Raw genomic sequence first — 18,985 nt, forward strand, 5'->3', positions numbered from 1 at the left:
TGAATGTAAAATACAAGCACAACTCTGTTTCCAGAAAAGTGGCATCAAATTCAAAATGACTTTTAATAAATGGTGAGGAGCATTGCTACCTGTGCAGCATGTGGGTTAAATAAAGGATTCAAATGGCCTGAGTGATGAGGGTTACTCAGACCATGGCTCAGATTGGTGAGGTGAGTGGGTAGGGGCGGGGATGGCCTACAGGGGTGGCAGAGGGCAGCCAATGATTTGGGCGGTGTTAATGACCTACTGCACAGCACTCCACCCAGGCAGTAGGAGAGCATGCGCTCCACTGAGGAGCGATCCCCATCTTCATCTAGTCTTGCATGAATCAGAAACAATATCTCTATGTTTCCTTAGTCTGATTTTTGTAACCTTTATGTGCTTTGAATGCAGACTAGTACACTGATCGTGTACAACACTGGAGAAAGTAGTGCTATTTTAAGAAGTATGATTTTTGGTAGCACTTTTTCTGGTGTTTTTTGCTGTCAGTCTGCAAAGTTGATCATCCAACAAAAGCTTTGAGTGGGCAGAAGGTCACGGTCCATGAAGACACAGTGTGCCGTATGGCTGCTGTGGCTCAAGAGGTCAGATGGGTTTTCCAGCACCACCAGAATGTTGGCAGCTCCTCCCACCTGCGTATCCACTCCTCCCTGGTAAAGACACTGAACCGCATCCTATGCATTCATTGCGATGTGCATGTATGTGTGATTGTTTAAAGGAATTAAAGGGATAAAATGAATTGCAGTGTGAGTACAACTGTATATAGGGGAAAGTGGCTTGTAGCAAAAAGCACTTCGTTAGAAAGAAAAGAGCTATATCAGGACCAGACCATTTATCATGTTCTACTGCAGAGGCAGCTTCAGAACATCTACAGTGCACTTAGTGGTCTGGCACGACTGAAGCTGCTCTGAAGTTGGGAAAAAACACATGACTCATTGTGTCAGCAGGGTGTCTGTAAAGACTTTGCAGTGCAACAGTAACAAGCTTCCTGGACTGAAAAGCCTTACCTGGAGAGTTTCCCTGCACACAAATGCTATCTGCTTCTCCTTCAGTGGGCCCGTCACTGTGGAAAAGAGTCTGATTAACAGCTGTGAGACATGAGAGTAAGAGTGGAACTGGCTGTCAGGGATCATTGTGCCTACTTCCACATCTGCTTTATACCAACTATTCAAATGACTGAGCGTTAAAGTGGTAGTTACAGTTGGAGATGCTGGGAAATACTTCAGCTGTCTCGCTCAGACTCATCGGGTGGAAACAGTACTCATACAGTTATGTTTACACAGCTCCACTATGGTCTTATTCATCCTTATTGGCTCATTTGGAAAGTGCAAAGACAGAAAGAAATGGAACATATAGCTTTAGTTTTTGATTTTAGATTTTTAGTTGTTTCTTGCTTTGCAGCGCCTAAAAATAATTCCTGGTCCTGGAAAGGAAACATTTCCTCTTATTCCTCTCTCTTTGAGTAGTTCACCACTTATATGTTAGGCTAGCAGTCTTTGTTTTTATTTTAATACATATTAGTTAGTTCACAGAAGGACAAACTAAAATCTATCACTGCTAATTATTTAATTACAGTTCCCTTGATGACAATCCTTTCTCGTATCCAATCCACGTGAGGTACATTCTGGCCTCATTACTAACAATGGACGACACTAATTTAATCACATGCTAATTGTCATTGCCAATGTCATAGCTGTGAATTCAGCTGATCGAAGACAAACTGCTGACTTTACTTGTTAAGTGCAATAAAAACTTGCACAAAAATGCTCGTTTGCACTGTGACTGCTCCCAGTCAAAGTTTTATGAGGACAGTAGATGCGTCGTGTTCTGACATGAATTTTAGATGTGTGTGTTTTTACCATGGTAGATATCCTGCAGGGAGCCTCCACCGCAGTACTCCATGCAGATCCACAGCTTGGTGTTTCTAAAGAGAGACACTTAGCTTTTATTTGACATATGTGACATGCGAGCTGCTCTTCTGTGGCTGAACAGCTTTGCAGGCATTGGTTAAAAACAAGTACTGCATTTAAGAAGGAAGCAGACAGGCCTTAATATAATGAAGTCAATGCATTTACTCCCACAAGCACACAGTATCATGCATGAGCTGGTGGGCCAACAATGTAACTAAGAAGTAGAGGGAGTGGGAGAGGAATTGCAGCAGCGCGTGCACGATAAAAGTCAAATTCCACATATTTCAGTCCACCAACAATCCGAGGAATTCCACACATCAGAAAACACCCAGCACCTGTGGTAGCTCCCAAAGTAGGCCACGATGTTTTTGTGCTTGCACTCCTTCATCATGGTAATCTCCTGCTGGATGGGGGTGATGTCATCACCTGAGCACACAGACAGCACAGCGAGGGTTTACTGACTCATGACAGCTAACTTCACACAGTTACAGAACAGCAAAGCTAGACATCTGGGAGAACTGGTAGCTTCTCCATGGAGCAAGGGATACAGCGAATCTGGGAATTATTTTAGTGGGAAAAAAATACTGCACACCCATGTGGTGCTCAGTGTTATCAGCTGTGTTAGATACAGTGAAATCAGGTCTGTTTTTTACAACTACTCTAATGGCACTATTAGTTACTTATTCAAGGATAGCTTCACTTTTTTTCATTTCTAAGCTGGAAAAGGACTCAGTCCGTTCCTTACATCATTCCAGTATAACCCGTATACTGGACAATATATACGGGACAAATCCAAAAGAAAATCTTTGTAGTGCAAAACACGTTCCTTTAAAAAGAAGTCCATGAAAGCAAAGAGAGGACATAGATTCAGAAAACAGCTGGTCGTCAATATGAACAATGGCAGTAAAACACTTACACAAAGCTCCATATAGCATTATCACTTTGACTCTTTAGGCAGTACTTTCTATAAGAACACAGCAGACTTCTAATAACCGGAGTTATCGGGCTTTTCGTCAATTTTTCACCCATAAATCCTGAAGTTGACCTTTGACTCTGGTGAATGTAAAAGAATTTGAATGGATTGTAAACATGACTCCACTCTCACTCACACTTCATCTATAATAAAGAAATGAATAATAGCATAGCGGTGATAGGATGGCCCAGCCACGCCTCTGTGAACACGAGCAATAACGTCACAGTTAGCAACAAGTTAGCAACATGTGTGACAAGGCAATATAATAAGCTATTGCTTGATTGCTTAATCCTGTTGTTGCTGTGCTGTAAACTGTAAAACAGCTGATGTGACCTTGAGCAATATTATTTGCAAGTTTCACTGAAACGGACCGATAATGGGAACTATGGACAGCGAATGGACACCTTACTGTGCACTTCCTGTGCTGTGTTTGGGCTTTTAACACACCTGAGTCGAGCTTGACAATCTTGATAGCTGCCAGTTCAGACGTCCTGATGTTGCGAGCCTGAAAGGAAAGCAAAATGGTCTTTATAATAAATAATATATAAGATAAAAGGATACGCAGGTAACTGTAGCCACAGCCACCCTGGGGCGCACTGACAGAGGTGAGGCTGCCAGACACTGGCGCCACCGGGCCCTCTGACCACCACCACATTCACACGGGTGAAGGACACAACAACCGAGACTGTCGGAGCCGGGGCTCGAACCGGCAACCTTCCGACTACAAGGCGACCTCCCATCTCTTGCGCCACGATCGCCCACCAGGCCTATTTGGCCAAAAAGCAGAAACTAGCTTACAGAAAACTGAAGTAAGACAACACTTGATACGATTTACAGAGTGAGTGTGTATGTTTATAACACAAACTTGGAGTAATCTGGACGCTGCAATAACAGACAGCACACTCATACACAGAGTCAAACACATCATTCAGTGGGCTTTGGCAGAGATGGAAAAAGATCCAGAGTACATCTTGTCAAGTGGTTAACTGCTTCATTCAGCAGCAAGAAGACTGTTTCACATTCCTAAATGTGGGCAGTGATGAAAGAATATGGGATGCCTGATAGTTGTATTAGAATGGTTCAGTTTAGTGGGAAAGCTGTTGCCTTTTAAACTGGTTCAAGAATGTGAAAACAAAGCAGTAGTTCTGAAATGGGAAAATTTTAAATCTAAATGACAAAGCATGTGTAAAAATTGGCCGCACCCATATTATATCAAGATGATTATTTCTTGCTACTTTGTTTCCACTTCAGCAGAAAGTCATGATGATTCTTAATAAATGATGTGTTGAACTGTTTTGGGGGACAAACCGTGACGTAACAAAAAGGTGTCCAAAAGCAAAGTGAATGGCAGCCTGGATGTGGCTGATCTTGGTATCACTTAAAATCCTTTTTATTAAATATGTTGGGAAACACTTTGAGTTAGGGGCAGTGAGGCCGTTTGGTCCTATTATACACTCCATTTTAGAGATGTTACTGAGCTACTGGAAACACCTAACATAAACAGGAATCATGTATGCACAAAGCAAATTTATAGTATAATTAACAATAATGGAGGTTGTAATGTCATGCTCACTGTTCCAGGTAAGGAAATCCCAAAAGGTTGATTCTGTTCATCTGAAAGTTTTCAGTGGGAGAAACATTTCATCATTCATCCATCCACACACAGAAGAGCCACCTCGTCAGGCCAGGACTCTGCAGTCTATTTACACCTACAGGCCAGTGGACACTCTTTCAATGATGAGGATGTAACATCCTGGACAGGGAGGAACGCTGGTTTGAGGGCGGAGTCAAGGAAGCCATTTACGTGAAAAGGGAAAGACCATCTCTGAATCGAGGAGGGGGCCTAAGGGTACATCTGTCACCATCTTACAATGCTGTGATTGCAGCCATTCCCCAACTCTCTGTGAATGGGACTGCTCTTGGTGTACTGCTCAGCCACCACCATTGATCAGTGGTTGTTGATCAATGGTCAATGACAATTTGTATATTAATGATCAAGGAACTGGCCTCACAGCTTATTGTTCCTTCAGTGGGCTGGTTTCAGTCATTGTGCAAATGTCCTGTTTATAATGTTAGAAACCTGCAGTCAGCTGAGACTGAAGTCACCTGGATGAGTGACGAAATGTTTCTCCCACTGAACCATCAACGTGTCTTTTAGACCCCATTCCTACAAAACTGCTCAAAGAAGTCCTGCCATTAATTAATGCTTCAATCTTAAATATGATCAATCTATCTCTAATAATCGGCTATGTACCACAGGCCTTCAAGGTGGCTGTAGTTAAACCTTTACTTAAAAAGCCATCTCTAGACCCAGCTGTCTTAGCTAATTATAGGCCAATCTCCAACCTTCCTTTCATATCAAAAATCCTTGAAAGAGTAGTTGTCAAACAGCTAACAGATCATCTGCAGAGGAATGGCTTATTTGAAGAGTTTCAGTCAGGTTTCAGAGCTCATCACAGCACAGAAACAGCTTTAGTGAAGGTTACACATGATCTTCTTATGGCCTCTGACAGTGGACTCATCTCTGTGCTTGTCCTGCTAGACCTCAGTGCAGCGTTCGATACTGTCGACCATAATATCCTATTAGAGCGATTAGAATATTCTGTAGGTATTACAGGTACTGCGCTGCAGTGGTTTGTATCATATCTATCTAATAGACTCCAATTTGTTCATGTAAATGGAGAGTCCTCTTCACCCTGTAAGGTCTATTATGGTGTTCCTCAGGGCTCAGTGCTAGGACCAATTCTATTTACATTATACATGCTTCCCCTAGGTAGCATCATTAGAAGACATAGCATAAATTTTCACTGCTATGCAGATGATACGCAGCTCTATCTATCCATGAAGCCAGGTAACACACACCAATTAGTTAAACTGCAGGAATGTCTTAAAGACATAAAGACCTGGATGGCCGCTAACTTTCTGCTTCTTAACCTCCTAAGACCCGAACTCTTCCACGACATGCATTTTTAATTTCTCTTTGATATTTGGGCATATTGGGGCCCGATGAATGTAAAAACAAAGAATTTCCAGATTTTTTTTTTAACCTTATTTTTGTTTTTAAGAAAAATGAGAGCCACAAATGAGGATATTCATTTAAAATTTTGATAGAACAGTAGCAGTATAATGTCCTCGTAAGTGGATATCAGGCCCATGTAGAGCAAAATTGAGTATTTTGGTCAAAATAGCCAAAAATGTGATGTCCACATATGTGGACGGCAGGTCCTAGGAGGTTAATTCAGATCAAACTGAGGTTATTGTACTCGGCCCTGAAAATCTTAGAAATATGGTATCTAACCAGATTCTTACTCTGGATGGCATTACCTTGGCCTCCAGTAACGCTGTGAGGAACCTTGGAGTCATTTTTGACCAGGACATGTCCTTCAAGGCACATATTAAACAAATATGTAAGACTGCTTTCTTCCATTTGTGCAACATCTCTAAAATTAGAAATATCCTGTCTCAGAGTGATGCTGAAAAACTAGTTCATGCATTTATTACTTCCAGGCTGGACTACTGTAATTCGTTATTATCAGGATGTCCTAAAAACTCGCTGAAAAGTCTTCAGCTAATCCAAAATGCTGCAGCAAGAGTACTGACAGGGACTAGAAAGAGAGAGCAGATTTCTCCTGTTTTGGCTTCCCTTCATTGGCTTCCTGTTAAATCCAGAATTGAATTCAAAATCCTGTTCCTCACTTACAAGGTCTTAAATAATCAGGCCCATCTTATCTTAATGACCTTGTAGTACCATATCACCCTATTAGAGCACTTCGCTCTCGCTCTGCAGGCCTACTTGTTGTTCCTAGAGTATTTAAAAGTAGAATGGGAGGGAGAGCCTTCAGTTTTCAGGCCCCTCTTCTGTGGAACCAGCTTCCAGTTTGGATTCAGGAGACAGACACTATCTCTACTTTCAAGATTAGGCTTCAAACTTTCCTTTTTGCTAAAGCATATAGTTAGGGCTGGACCAGGTGACCCTGAATCCTCCCTTAGTTATGCTGCAATAGACGTAGGCTGCCGGGGATTCCCATGATGCATTGAGTTTTTCCTTTCCAGTCACCTTCTCACTCACTATGTGTTAATAGACCTCTCTGCATCGAATCATATCTGTTATTAATCTCTGTCTCTCTTCCACAGCATGTCTTTATCCTGTCTTCCTTCTTTCACCCCAACCGGTCGCAGCAGATGGCCCCGCCCCTCCCTGAGCCTGGTTCTGCCGGAGGTTTCTTCCTGTTAAAAGGGAGTTTTTCCTTCCCACTGTCGCCAAAGTGCTTGCTCATAGGGGGTCATATGATTGTTGGGTTTTTCTCTGTATTTATTATTGTGCGATCTACTGTGCAATATAAAGCGCCTTGAGGCGACTTTTGTTGTGATTTGGCGCTATATAAATAAAATTGAATTGAATTGAATTGAATAGATGAACAGAATCAACGTTTTGGGAATAACGAAGGTTTAATACAGTATAAATATAAATATATATGAAAAGGGAATCTCAAATATTACAGACACGTGTCAGAGAGATTAACATCACAGATTTCAGTGTCACAGAGAGTCAGGACAGCAGACATCACACGATCCAGAGGATGTCCATATTTGTGTTTCGGGTCTATAAGATTTAAAAGCTCATTAGTCAGCAGTGTATTAAAAGAGCAAATGCGAATATTAAATTCCCCTAGGATTAAAACACTGTCATATGACAGCAAAATTCCTAACAAGAACTGAGGGACGTGTCAAATAAAATCCGTATTGTATTTAAGTGGTCAATAAACCAGTCCATACAGCACAGGAATGGACAGTTTGACAGATGCCATGAGAGCTGGATGGTGAGATGCAGAGCCACAGGTGTGGGCCACTGGTGAGTCGGTTCCAGGGGTCGCCAAGAGATGAACACCTTAAGGTCCGGGGAAAGTTTGTTCAGAAGAACGTGGGGATCAGTCATCAGAGACGCAGCCATACAGTTAGAATCTATCTATCTACCATCCAGCAGATATCAAGAAATCCTCCCATTAGCTGGAATAACCTGACTGGAAGAGGATGGCTGTAGAGATAGATGTAGCTTTACTGATTGATGAAGAAAGAACACGAGAACCTCGAGAAATACCAAGGGCTGAGAGAGAAATTGAAGAAGATGTGGAGGGTGAAGGCAACAGTAGGCTGTGGGACTCGGGGAGACGACCCCCAAGCTGACCGAGTGTCTCCAGCAGATCCCAGAAACATCATCCCAGATCTCTGTCCACACAGTCCTCAGAACGGCAAAGATACTGCGCAGGACCCTCAAGCTATATGGTTCTACGAGATATATATTGTAAGGTAGATCCTAAAATAACACATACAGAGAAGAACCCAACAATCATATGACCCCCTATGCGCAAACACTTTGACAACAGTGGGAAGGAAAAACTCCCTTTTAACAGGAAGAAACCTCCAGCAGAACCAGGCTCAGGGAGGGGCGGGGCCATCTGCTGTGATTGGTTGAGGAGAGAGAAGGAAGACAGGATAAAGACATGCTGTGGAAGAGAGACAGAGATTAATAACAAGTATGATTCAGTGCAGAGAGGTCTACTGACACAGTGAGTGAAGAAGAAACAGCAGTGCATCATGGGAATCCCCCAGCAGCCTACACATATTGCAGCATAACTAAGGGAGGATTCAGGGTCACCTGGTGCAGCCCTAACTATATGCTCTCTCTTTCTAGTCCCTGTCAGGACTCTTGCTGCAGCATATTGGAATAACTGAAGGCTTTTCAGGGAGTTTGTAGGACTTCCTGATAATAAAGAATTACAGTCTTCCAGCCTGGAAGTAACAAATGCATGAACTAGAATAGGTGAGAATAAGGAGGGGAACTTGTATGTTAGAACTTTGTTTTTCTAAAACCAACAACAGCACAAGCACAAGTGGCCCACAGACAAGCTGTACCACATATGTTTTGCACTGCCTCCATTTGACCACATGGCTCTCTGCACCAGATGGGCAGTCCCTCGTCTGCCTGCAGACTACAAATATGCCATCTCTGCAGGACCACAAGTCCACTTTTCTCCTCTCTCTGCCCATTTGTCAAAGTCGGGCAGTATTTCACAAAAGACTCACAACTCTGCTCTTGTGACCGTTACTGTCCTACAAAATGTGCCAGACCATGGGCACTCTTCAACAGATGCACCTCATTCTCAAATGAAAAAAGTGTCAATGAGAGATTAACTTGAGAAGGAGATGTACATCTAGTGTCAACCCACAGAGCACCAGAAATACAGTAGCGTCGTATGCGTCATATGCGTACCAACGCTGTGGCAGAAAGCAGTTTTGTGGTTTTGACAGCCTGGGTGAGATGCATTCAGCTGGCATAAAGCTGCTCTGTACACCAGACCAGACATATTGTGTTGTGCACAACAAAGATAAATGGTCCCGCGTTATTTAACACGGGGCCAACAGAAGCCAAACTATCAAAAGTGGTCATGGTTAGGAAACTACTGAGGTCCCAGGTGGTGGTAGTCACAGCTTTATCACAACGATATATATTAACTTTGTTATTTTTATTTAATTTTACACATCTATTGCAAAAAAAATATGTCAATGTTATTATTTTTGTGATGCATTACTCTGTATTTAGGATTAATTGGTGCAAAACATTCAATACTGTTCTTTTTCTGCTCTGTGACAATGCAAAGGTCCCACTTTGTGATGCTTGCAGGCACAAAGTATCACAACCTTAGTGAACACACACACACACACACACACACACACACACACACACACACACACACACACACAGACACACACACACACACACACACACACACACACACACAGAAATGGAAAAAAATCACCTTCTTAAAGTGTATTTTGAAGGCAAACAGTCTCCATTTCTGGTTTGTGTCGGACTTTTTGATTCCACGAGCAGCACACATGCTAACTGCTGTTACTCATCCTGACTGGTTAAATCCTGATTATAAATGGTCCCCACAAGCTCCTCAAGTTTTGGTGCAACCAAGCTGAGTTAGCACATGAGTCCACACATAAGCACAGCTCAGAAAGGCATTAAAAATAACACCAGAGCACCAAAGCATCCACCCCGGGTTGAGAGAGCAGTACACCAAGAGCAGACTGACTAACCTGAGCAGCACCTGGACAACAACAAAGCCTCAAGTTTCAATTTATTTATACATCGACAAATCACAACAACAGTTGTCAGTTAATGCAGATCAATGCCCCACACATGGATGTGCTTGGCACTGTACTACGCTAATAACATACATTAGGAACTCAGTGAGGCTGTGGAGGGAAACACTGGAGGCGTGAACTGCAAGACAATTCCACATGTCACCATCAAGTGCAGAGTGTACCAAGATGATGCACTGCCCCCACTGGATCTGACATATTCAGACTGTATAAGTGTGGCCGAATGGTGGGAAAGTGAGGTGGAGTGGCTAGAAGGCATGATAGCATACATCCAGGACAGCTACAAGCACCTGGGTAATCCACAAACTAATGGAAACCATGAGGATGTCACGGGGAGTGGCTCTGTCTGTCATGGTCCGATTGAGTGTCTGGGAATTTTCCATCTGGAGCCTGCGTTTTCCTGTATCTGCCCTCAAGATCTCACCTGAAATCTGCTGGCGGCTAATCAGCAGAGGGAATCTTCATACTGCTCTCCTCCAGTTTTTCAGCTACCTTCTGGTGGTAACCAGGCCTTCGTGTTCCTCGTGCCTCTAGTTCTCCGCCACTTTTTCAAATCTACTGGACGCTGGTCACGCCTGCGAATATTGCGTTTGCAGGTATACATAGCAAACTGTTTTAAGAACCAGTTGGACCCACAAACACGTACTGGCCCTGGGTCCATTTTAGTATGAACTGGCCGGAAAATGGACCCAACAGATCCAATGCAGACTGCAACTGCTAAACAGGGATCTGGGCTCGTTCACTGCCTCGTTGTAAGAATGGAGAAGTTCTTTAAAATATTGTATATGGTCAATCAAACTCACAGTCGACTAATAGGGTTAAATAAACATCAGCTGTCTCTCACAGTCCAAAGACGTCCACACATTTTAGGTTACTCTAACTCGCTCATGGTTGTGAAGTAGATAAATTACTTAAAGGGTACAGAATTCTGCACTGTATAAAAGTACATTAAATGTGTATAAATAAATAAATGTATTTAAATTGTAGTCTAAAATGCGTTGACTGGTCAGGAAGACTGAATATGCTATCTTTAAGTTGAATGGTTTCTAATGATTGTAAACTGCACTCCACACTGAGTTCACCCTGCCACCTCACTATCCACAGGTTAGACAAACATTCTCACAGACAGCTGCTAGTTAAAGTAGAGTAGATGTTTTAAGGGATGCATATATTTTCAGCTTCCTCATGTCTGCCTGAGTACATCAGTCATCACTACCACTCACTCCGATGATGTCACATGGACACAATTTCATTCTGGCCATCCACAACAAACAAGGCAGCGATAAATGGGATAAGCACTTTGGCTCAACACAACCTGTGGCCCGCCTCTATTCACTTCCTGTTTTCTTTCCTGTTCCACCGCAGAGCTTCCTGTGACTGCAATGATAGTAACATCTCTGGCAGGCTTTTCATGCAGCCAGGCATGAAATAACACCCAGTCTGGGTTACGTACAAACGGTGGTGGAAGAGGAAGCGTCACGGCACTTTGATCAGGCTCCCACATGACCTGTGACGATGCTGTGTTTTGCTAAACTCTAGTATGTAGTGTGCCATTTCCCACTGAATGCAAATGTTAAAGTGGAGCATGCGTGGCCTCTCACACTAACATGTTTCACCAAACAATGAAACTGGAAACCTTTGAGTCAAGAAACCAGGTGAATTTGAGCTTGTTTAGTTACATTTACTAAAAAGTGAGATATTAAAGTCAGATTGTTAGCATCACATTCTAACACGTTTGAACCGGGACTTAAAAGGCTGCAAAAGGCTCTGAAACTGTGGAAATAGTTTCTTACAGTTTCAGCTTACAATTTTCAGACATGCGTATCTCAGCTTTGCATTTTTGCATTTCTGATCCTGGTCTAGCACGAACGAGCAGAAAGTGGAAAAAAGCAGCAGTGAAAACCCACACGCACTGATCTGATCACATGCTAACAGCGAGGCAGCCAATCGGGTTTAAGACATTTAACTTGAACCTTGTATTTGTCACGTACAGAATTGGAGAGAGAAATGCTAAAAGCTAACTGACAGCATCACAACAGCTCAACACAAAACTGTAAGGCAACCACTTTAATAAAAATGAGATCATTATGGTTCATATAAACCATACAAGGCTTTCCAGCAGTCTGACAGAAAAATGCTAAATTGTAACTTTGCGGTCAAATTAATCTGAAACAAAATCACCATTTTGTGTCTGTGCACCCCAACTCCAACCAGTGTTGTTACAGTTGAGTATTTTAATTTTAACGAACACTCTGCATGTTTTATTATAATGATGACGATGAAGAAGATTGATATTTTAAAAAAATCAAACCTTTTTATAAAAATAATATTTGGGAAGCTTCACTTTATCACGACAAATCATTTTACGAATCAACTCAAAAGTTGAAACATTTTAAATGTATAAAAGAGCATTTATGCTACAAAGTCAGAAGCAGTCTGCGTCTGATTGGCTGTGCTCTGTAGAGATGTACACTTTGAATAACAGTAATGTTCTGACACGGTCACATGTGCAGAGCCCTCGCCCTCGACTCACAGCTCCACCAATCCTGTAATCGTTGTGGGAGATGAAAACGGGCTATTGTCTGGTGTGTTGCTCACACAGGCTGCAAAATGTCCAAATGTTACTGTCCTACAAATATGCTGCAGAATGTCAGCATGTAGCTTTGCTTTCAAATGAGATCAGCTGTCACTGACAGTGTTAGCTCCCTTTTTTTGTACTGCTACATTAAAAGAAAGTGGGAATAGCAAATATAAGAAAATTGAAAGTATTGCATCCACGTAAACTTCTGCTCCACTAAAGAGGTACTGAGAATAAAATGTCTTGTTCCGCCCTTTAATTCTGCATTGATCTGAAAGTGCTGTAACTCAATTTAAGGACATTGTTCTTCTTAAAAAAAGATAAGACTGTTATCTTTTTTTTTTAATGCCAGAGGAGCTACCTGAAGTCTGCTCCCACAGAAGTCCATGGTCTGTTAATAAATTTGCATCGTCACTGCACACGACTCTGGATGCTGTAGCTCCTCTGAAAACCCAAGTCTTAAATCAGAAGTACTTGACACCCTGTTATAACTCTCAAACGTGCACCTTAAAGCAGATAACTCACAAGCTGACATCATTATCAGTGAGCATGGAAGAATAGTTTGCTGCTTTAAGAAAAAGCCCTACGTCTTACTATTCGTCACTGATTAAAGAAAATAAGAACAACCAGGTTTCTCTTCAGCACTGTAGCCAGGCTGACACACAGTCAGAGCTCGGTTGAACCAACCATTTCTTCAACGTTAACTGGTAATGACTTCATGAACTTCTTCACAAATAAAATTTTAATCATTAGAGAAAAAATTATTCAAAGCCAACCCATAGATGAAACATTCAGTATAACAACTTTAACACCTGGTGACAATTTCTATCAATCTTCTGTTTACTTCAATTATTTATTCCCCTAAACCATCAACGGGTCCTTTAGACCCTATTCCTACAAGACTGCTGAAAGACGTTACACCAAACATTCTTGAAAGAGTAGCTGTCAGAAAGTTAACTGATCATTTGCAGAGGTTTATTTAAATTTCAGTTTCAGTCAGGATTCAGAATAGTGATCTTCTTATGGCCTCTGACAGTGGACTCATCTCTGTGCTTGTCCTGCTAGACCTCAGTGCAGCGTTTGATACTGCTGACCATAATATTTAACTTACTGCATGCCGTAGCTGGTTTGTATCATATCTATCTAATTGTTTATATAAATGGAGAGTCCATAAACAATTAGAGGTTAATTATGGAGTTCCACAGGGTTCAGTGCTAGGACCAATTCTGTTTACATTATACATGCTTCTCTTAGGCAGTATCATCAGAAGACATAGCATATATTTTCACTGCTATGCAGATGATATCTACTTCTATCAATCTATCAAGCCAGATAACAAACACCAATTAGTTAAACTGTATGAATATCTTATAGACATAAAGACCTGGATCAGCTCTAACTTCCTGCTTCTAAATTCAGATAAAGCTGAAGTTATTGGACTTGGCCCTAAAAGTCTTAGAAATATGGTAATTCAGATGCAAATATGTAGGACTGCTTCCTGCCATTTGCACAGTATCTCTAAAATTAGAAATATCCTGTCTCAGATCGATGCTGAAAAACTAGTTGATGCATCCGTTACTTCCAGGCTGGACTACTGTTATTGTCAGGCTCTCCTAAAAACTCCCTGAAAAGCCTTCAGTTAATCCAAAAATACCCAATCACCTATTTTTCCTTTGTATAGTAATAATAGCAGCAAAACACAACAACAGTTGCTTCAAGGCACTTAAGAAACTCCAACAATCAGATGTCCCCTCTATGAGCAAGCACTTCCCACAGCTGCTTGCTCATAGCAGGGGGGGCGGTCTTAGTTACACTGCCATGGGGCTAGCCTGCTGGGGGCTTCCCATGATGCACTGCACAGTGTTGCTATTATATTCATCACTTTTCACTCACAGTGTGTTTATACACACCTCTGCATTTAATTTACAGTTATTGCCATAGGTGGCTGACAAAATGCCATGCTCTCAGACACTTGTGAGCTTGTTGTGCACACTAGTGAACACTAGCACACTAGTATCACTAACACTGAGGCTGTGCTATCTCACAATCGGTACCTATACCTATCCCAATAAGGAAGACAAACACACTTGGGGATGGCAAATTCAAGCAAACAATACTTCTAAATATGAATGGGGAACTATTCAACCATTCTTCATAACAAACAGAAACATCTGGGAGATTAATGCTGCTGTAGTGTCATAGTCGGGCTCTGGTTTGTTTGGACTTCATCCTGAAGGCACTCTCCTTTTCTTTGGGTGGAGTTTGGGTTTCCCGCTCTTCAGCTGCACACACCTGCCTGTCATCCGTTTTCTCATCTTCAGTATAAAAGGACCAGCTTTCCCATCCATACTCTGCCAGATAGTCTGCCTCCAACAGGTGGCAAACACCTTGTTCCTTAGCAGTTTCCTAGCATTCCTATTCTCACGTGCCTCTGTCTGTTCCCAGTGTTCCTCCCATCAGCTGAATAGCTTTCCGTCTCCGTTATCTGCCATCAGATGAGCAAGTTGGTTCATTCACCATACCCACCTGGATCACTCTGCACTACTCTTCCATCTGCCTGCTCCACCTACGGCAACACTTACCTGAACTCAAACAGCACACTGTCCCTTCCTTTTTGGAAAGCCTCCTTCTTCCCCAGACCCGGAGGAAGCCCCTGTGCTATTCCCATGGCCCCTCAGTACTTACCTCAATGTTTTCATATGTACAGTAAATAAAGACTGTAATACTTTGATACTTGTCTCTGTTGGCTCTGCTTTTGGGTTGTTACAAGAGTAGGAAGCAAAGTTCTTCACTACGACTACAAACTGATTCATCTCTGCTTTTAGTATCTGTAGAAATTAACATCCCGAGTTGAATCTTTTCTCTTTAAAGTTAATTATGATTCTCTAAAATAAATGGCAAACAGAAAGGCAGCCTCTTCAGTAACCAGGGCCCTTTACTGCAAAGCTTGTTTAACATATCCAGAGTTTCATTATCTGGATTCACTTATCCTAGCATTAGCAAACACGAAGCTGGTCATCAACTCCAGTCAACCCAGGATTTCCTCTACGCGTTCACATTAAAGTCAGCGTCTGACAGTCAGAGGGGGTGGATTCACAGATCGTGTGTCTCTTTTTCAAAGGAAAACTCTCCCTTTGAGAGCCACCTACTCCAAAGAACGTATTAAATTGTCATTAACCACAAGTGGTTCCCCTCAGCCTCCTAGTAGACACACCTATGGCATCAATTTCAAAATCTAACGTCACCTTGTTCTTGAGTTATCACATTCACTAACTTGGCTGTCTAAGCTGTCCGCCTACCTAACCATCAGCCTTTTAAATCTGAGGGGTAAAAAAGGATGAGAGAAAATTCTTCTGTTAATTTGCTGGTTTGCACACAAACATTTAATTCATCACTGTATGCACTCTCTCTGCTGCTGATTGCTTCTGAGGTGATGGCTGCAAATTAGAGCTCTGAAACTTTAAACTGGATCCACTTAAACATGAATGCTTACTGTCCCACAGCCTGATGAGGGAGACATGGAAACTGCTTCAACTTGACGCAGATCAAAGGGAAAATAGTAGTGATTGAACAGGTATCCCTGGTCTGTGTTTCCAGGAGTGTAAAACATTTGTCAGTTTTTTAAATCATCAAGTTAACACACGGACATTCCCGTGACAAGGTGACGCACAGTTTGTGCTTCCTTCAGTGGTGTTAGTAAAGGTACAGCTGAACAAGCTGCACATATAAAACCCACTCCCCCAGTCTTAATGCTTACAGAACAATGAAACTGCTGTAAAACAGCTTTTATAAATGCTCATTAGGGAAAAACAAAGACATACAGAATTAAACTTCAGAACTTCCTCAGCTGTACCTGAAGACAACATAACACTCCCAGTGTGAACATCTCAGCCATGCTGGGGCTGTTGGCACTTACACTCAGACAGGCAGGACACAACACTGCTGCTGTACTCGTTCAACATTCAGCCCACAGTGTCATGTACACAGACTGTCAGGCCTGCCGTGTGTAAACCACTGAAAATAAAGCAAAAACACAGCACGTCTGTTGCCATATTTCAGATGTCGTGGGAAAGACAGCTGTAAACGATAAAATGTGGATTGAGAGAGTCTTCAGCAAACTGTGCATTTTCTCTTATTTGAGGACGGTTTCATAAAGAGTTACAGTGATTTAGTCTTTGATGAGATTTCTGAGGTTTCACTGTGGAAAGTTGTTCACTGTGACCCATTTTTAAAGAACAAAAAGAGTCAACGTCCTGTTTCTGTCAGTTAATGGCCTTTTCTATTGATTTTTTTTTGGAGGGGGGGTGCATCTCTCTTGATTGTGTTTTGTGTTAAACAACAGTGAAGTTTTACTAGGACATCAGCGTTAGTACTGAAACTCTGCTCTGTCATTGCTATTTAGTCCTCTTTGTCCTTCTCATCTATTCTGACCAAGCAGACTAGCTAGTTTGTGAAAGGTATTGCTGAAAGTTATTAAAATATATAGATCAATTATATAAAAAAACATTATTGGATACTATATATCAATCCCAATTTTTCTATCTAAAATTTAAATCTAACCTAAAAACCTAGATATTTCTTTGAAACGTTTTTGTTTCGTACAAGGTTAATTATTGCTTATTTTGTTGCTGTGATCCTTAAAAGTTTAACATGGAAGAATAAGAAAGTGCTACATATCCAGTATGACACACCACTGCTATGTTTAAGATAACCTGACTTAGCTGAGGGTGGATGCCTGGCAGTTTAAGACACACTTTAGTCTTTTTATTCGTTGAACATTAGACTCACGTGGTACTTTGGCCGCACGCTGCTAAAATAAACGTGTTTGTTTTCCCATAAAGGCAACAGGGTTGCTGTCCATGCTGTCAAATACAAACTTTGAGGATGCACAAGCCACCAGGGTGTGTTAACTGCACGGGATGTTTGCACCCCGATGTTCCAGTCAGGGGTTAATATTTAGATTAGATGACATGGTTTATTTCAAAATCCTGCCACCTATGTGAAACGACAGATATGACACTATGAGGAATGCATTTGTTGCACATCTGACAACATCAGTCTTTCTTACTCGCTTGTTTCGTCTACATAATGTTGATTCTGTCACTTCTTTAGTGACAGCAGTGAAAACAGGAGATTTCTCCGCACACCTCCATTACGAACCTGTGGCCCCGCGCACGCAGCACGCTAGTACCGCAGCGCTCTGCAGGAAACCTGCACTACAGGAGCTTTGTTGGAGGCACACAGTCTGACATACTAATCATGTGTCAGTAAACAAAATGCAACTCGGACTTTTTCTGATACTGTGGCTCGGTAGGGACTGCTGTGTCACATCAGGCTCTGTACTTGTCCAAAAAGACGAAGTTTCACCTTGATGACAGGAAGTGACATCCCCAGCGCCCTTCGAACCGCCGCGTCCTGATGGAGGCTTTCTCTCTGTCAGCGCGGTGCAAACACGAGGACAGGTTCTCACTCACCTTGAAAACATCTCCGTAGGTGCCGCACCCAATCCTGTGGATTAGCTCGTAGTCATCCAGGGGGTCCAGGAATGACACTCCTATCCGGTCCATGTCTGGAGACACCTCTTGCTGCTGCGGGGAGCCTGGCTGGCTTTTTACTCACACATAACCGCTGCTGGTATCGGCGGAGAGAACGGAAGCACGGGCAGATGAACTCTGTGAAATGTCCCAGGGACGACTGATCGGAACCGGCTAATTATACAGTTCAGGCAGGCAGAGAGGCAGCGCGGTGACACAGCCGAGAGCCGCTCGAGTCAGAGCACGCGTGAGCGAGCACGGTCCCCTCTGTAAGCCTCCCACCTCTGCGCGCTCCTGTGCCCTCAGATGAACATCCTTTTCAAACGTGGCAAAATCACGCCTGAAATAAACCCTTGGCACGAACACGCTTAAAGGCATGATGTGCCAGCTCTACGAGAAAAGCCCGACAGGCTTGTTTTAAAGTTTGGCTTGAATTCGTTTCAGCTTAGAGCGTGACTTTCTCTCATCGCAATTTGGACCTGAAAATACTGACGACTGTTCAGATTGTAAGTTCAAAAGTAGCGCATGCTCACTAATGAGGTGAACATTCTCCTGTGTTTACTGTTTAACTGTAACACTGACTTCATGCATGTGTTCTTACATGAATATCCTCCATCACATGGTGAAGTAGGAAGCTTTCAAACATGAAGAATATTTTTATTCCTTCTGAAGAATGAAAACACATAACTGTAAATCATCACTTAACTCAGCATTTTGGCCTTTTGCAGATATGAACTTAGCATGTTATGAACTTGAGTTTTTTGAAAAATATTTAGTGACACTACTACTTCATAGTAGTGAGGCCATGCAATCTGTGCCT

General features: G+C 42.3%; 1 protein-coding gene and 1 pseudogene across 5 annotated transcripts in view; one reads left to right on the plus strand and one right to left on the minus strand.

The window, feature by feature from the left end:
• Positions 1 to 18,453, minus strand: part of map4k2 (mitogen-activated protein kinase kinase kinase kinase 2) — a 48,902-nt gene extending 30,449 nt beyond the window's left edge. For all 5 annotated transcript variants that reach the window (XM_063470343.1, XM_063470340.1, XM_063470339.1 and 2 more), the window contains exons 1-5: positions 18,106 to 18,453; positions 3,331 to 3,388; positions 2,246 to 2,336; positions 1,860 to 1,924; positions 1,008 to 1,063 (exon numbers count right to left, since the gene is read on the minus strand). In XM_063470343.1, coding sequence (XP_063326413.1) covers positions 1,008 to 1,063; positions 1,860 to 1,924; positions 2,246 to 2,336; positions 3,331 to 3,388; positions 18,106 to 18,198 — 363 coding nt within the window. In that variant the 5' untranslated portion in view covers positions 18,199 to 18,453. The remainder of the gene's footprint in view (positions 1 to 1,007; positions 1,064 to 1,859; positions 1,925 to 2,245; positions 2,337 to 3,330; positions 3,389 to 18,105) is intronic.
• The window catches only part of LOC134625026 (NACHT, LRR and PYD domains-containing protein 14-like), a 551,707-nt pseudogene that overhangs the window by 55,161 nt on the left and 477,561 nt on the right, over positions 1 to 18,985 (plus strand).

This window comes from Pelmatolapia mariae, linkage group LG3_W (genome assembly GCF_036321145.2).
Source record: "Pelmatolapia mariae isolate MD_Pm_ZW linkage group LG3_W, Pm_UMD_F_2, whole genome shotgun sequence".
NCBI classification, from domain to species: Eukaryota; Metazoa; Chordata; class Actinopteri; order Cichliformes; family Cichlidae; genus Pelmatolapia; species Pelmatolapia mariae.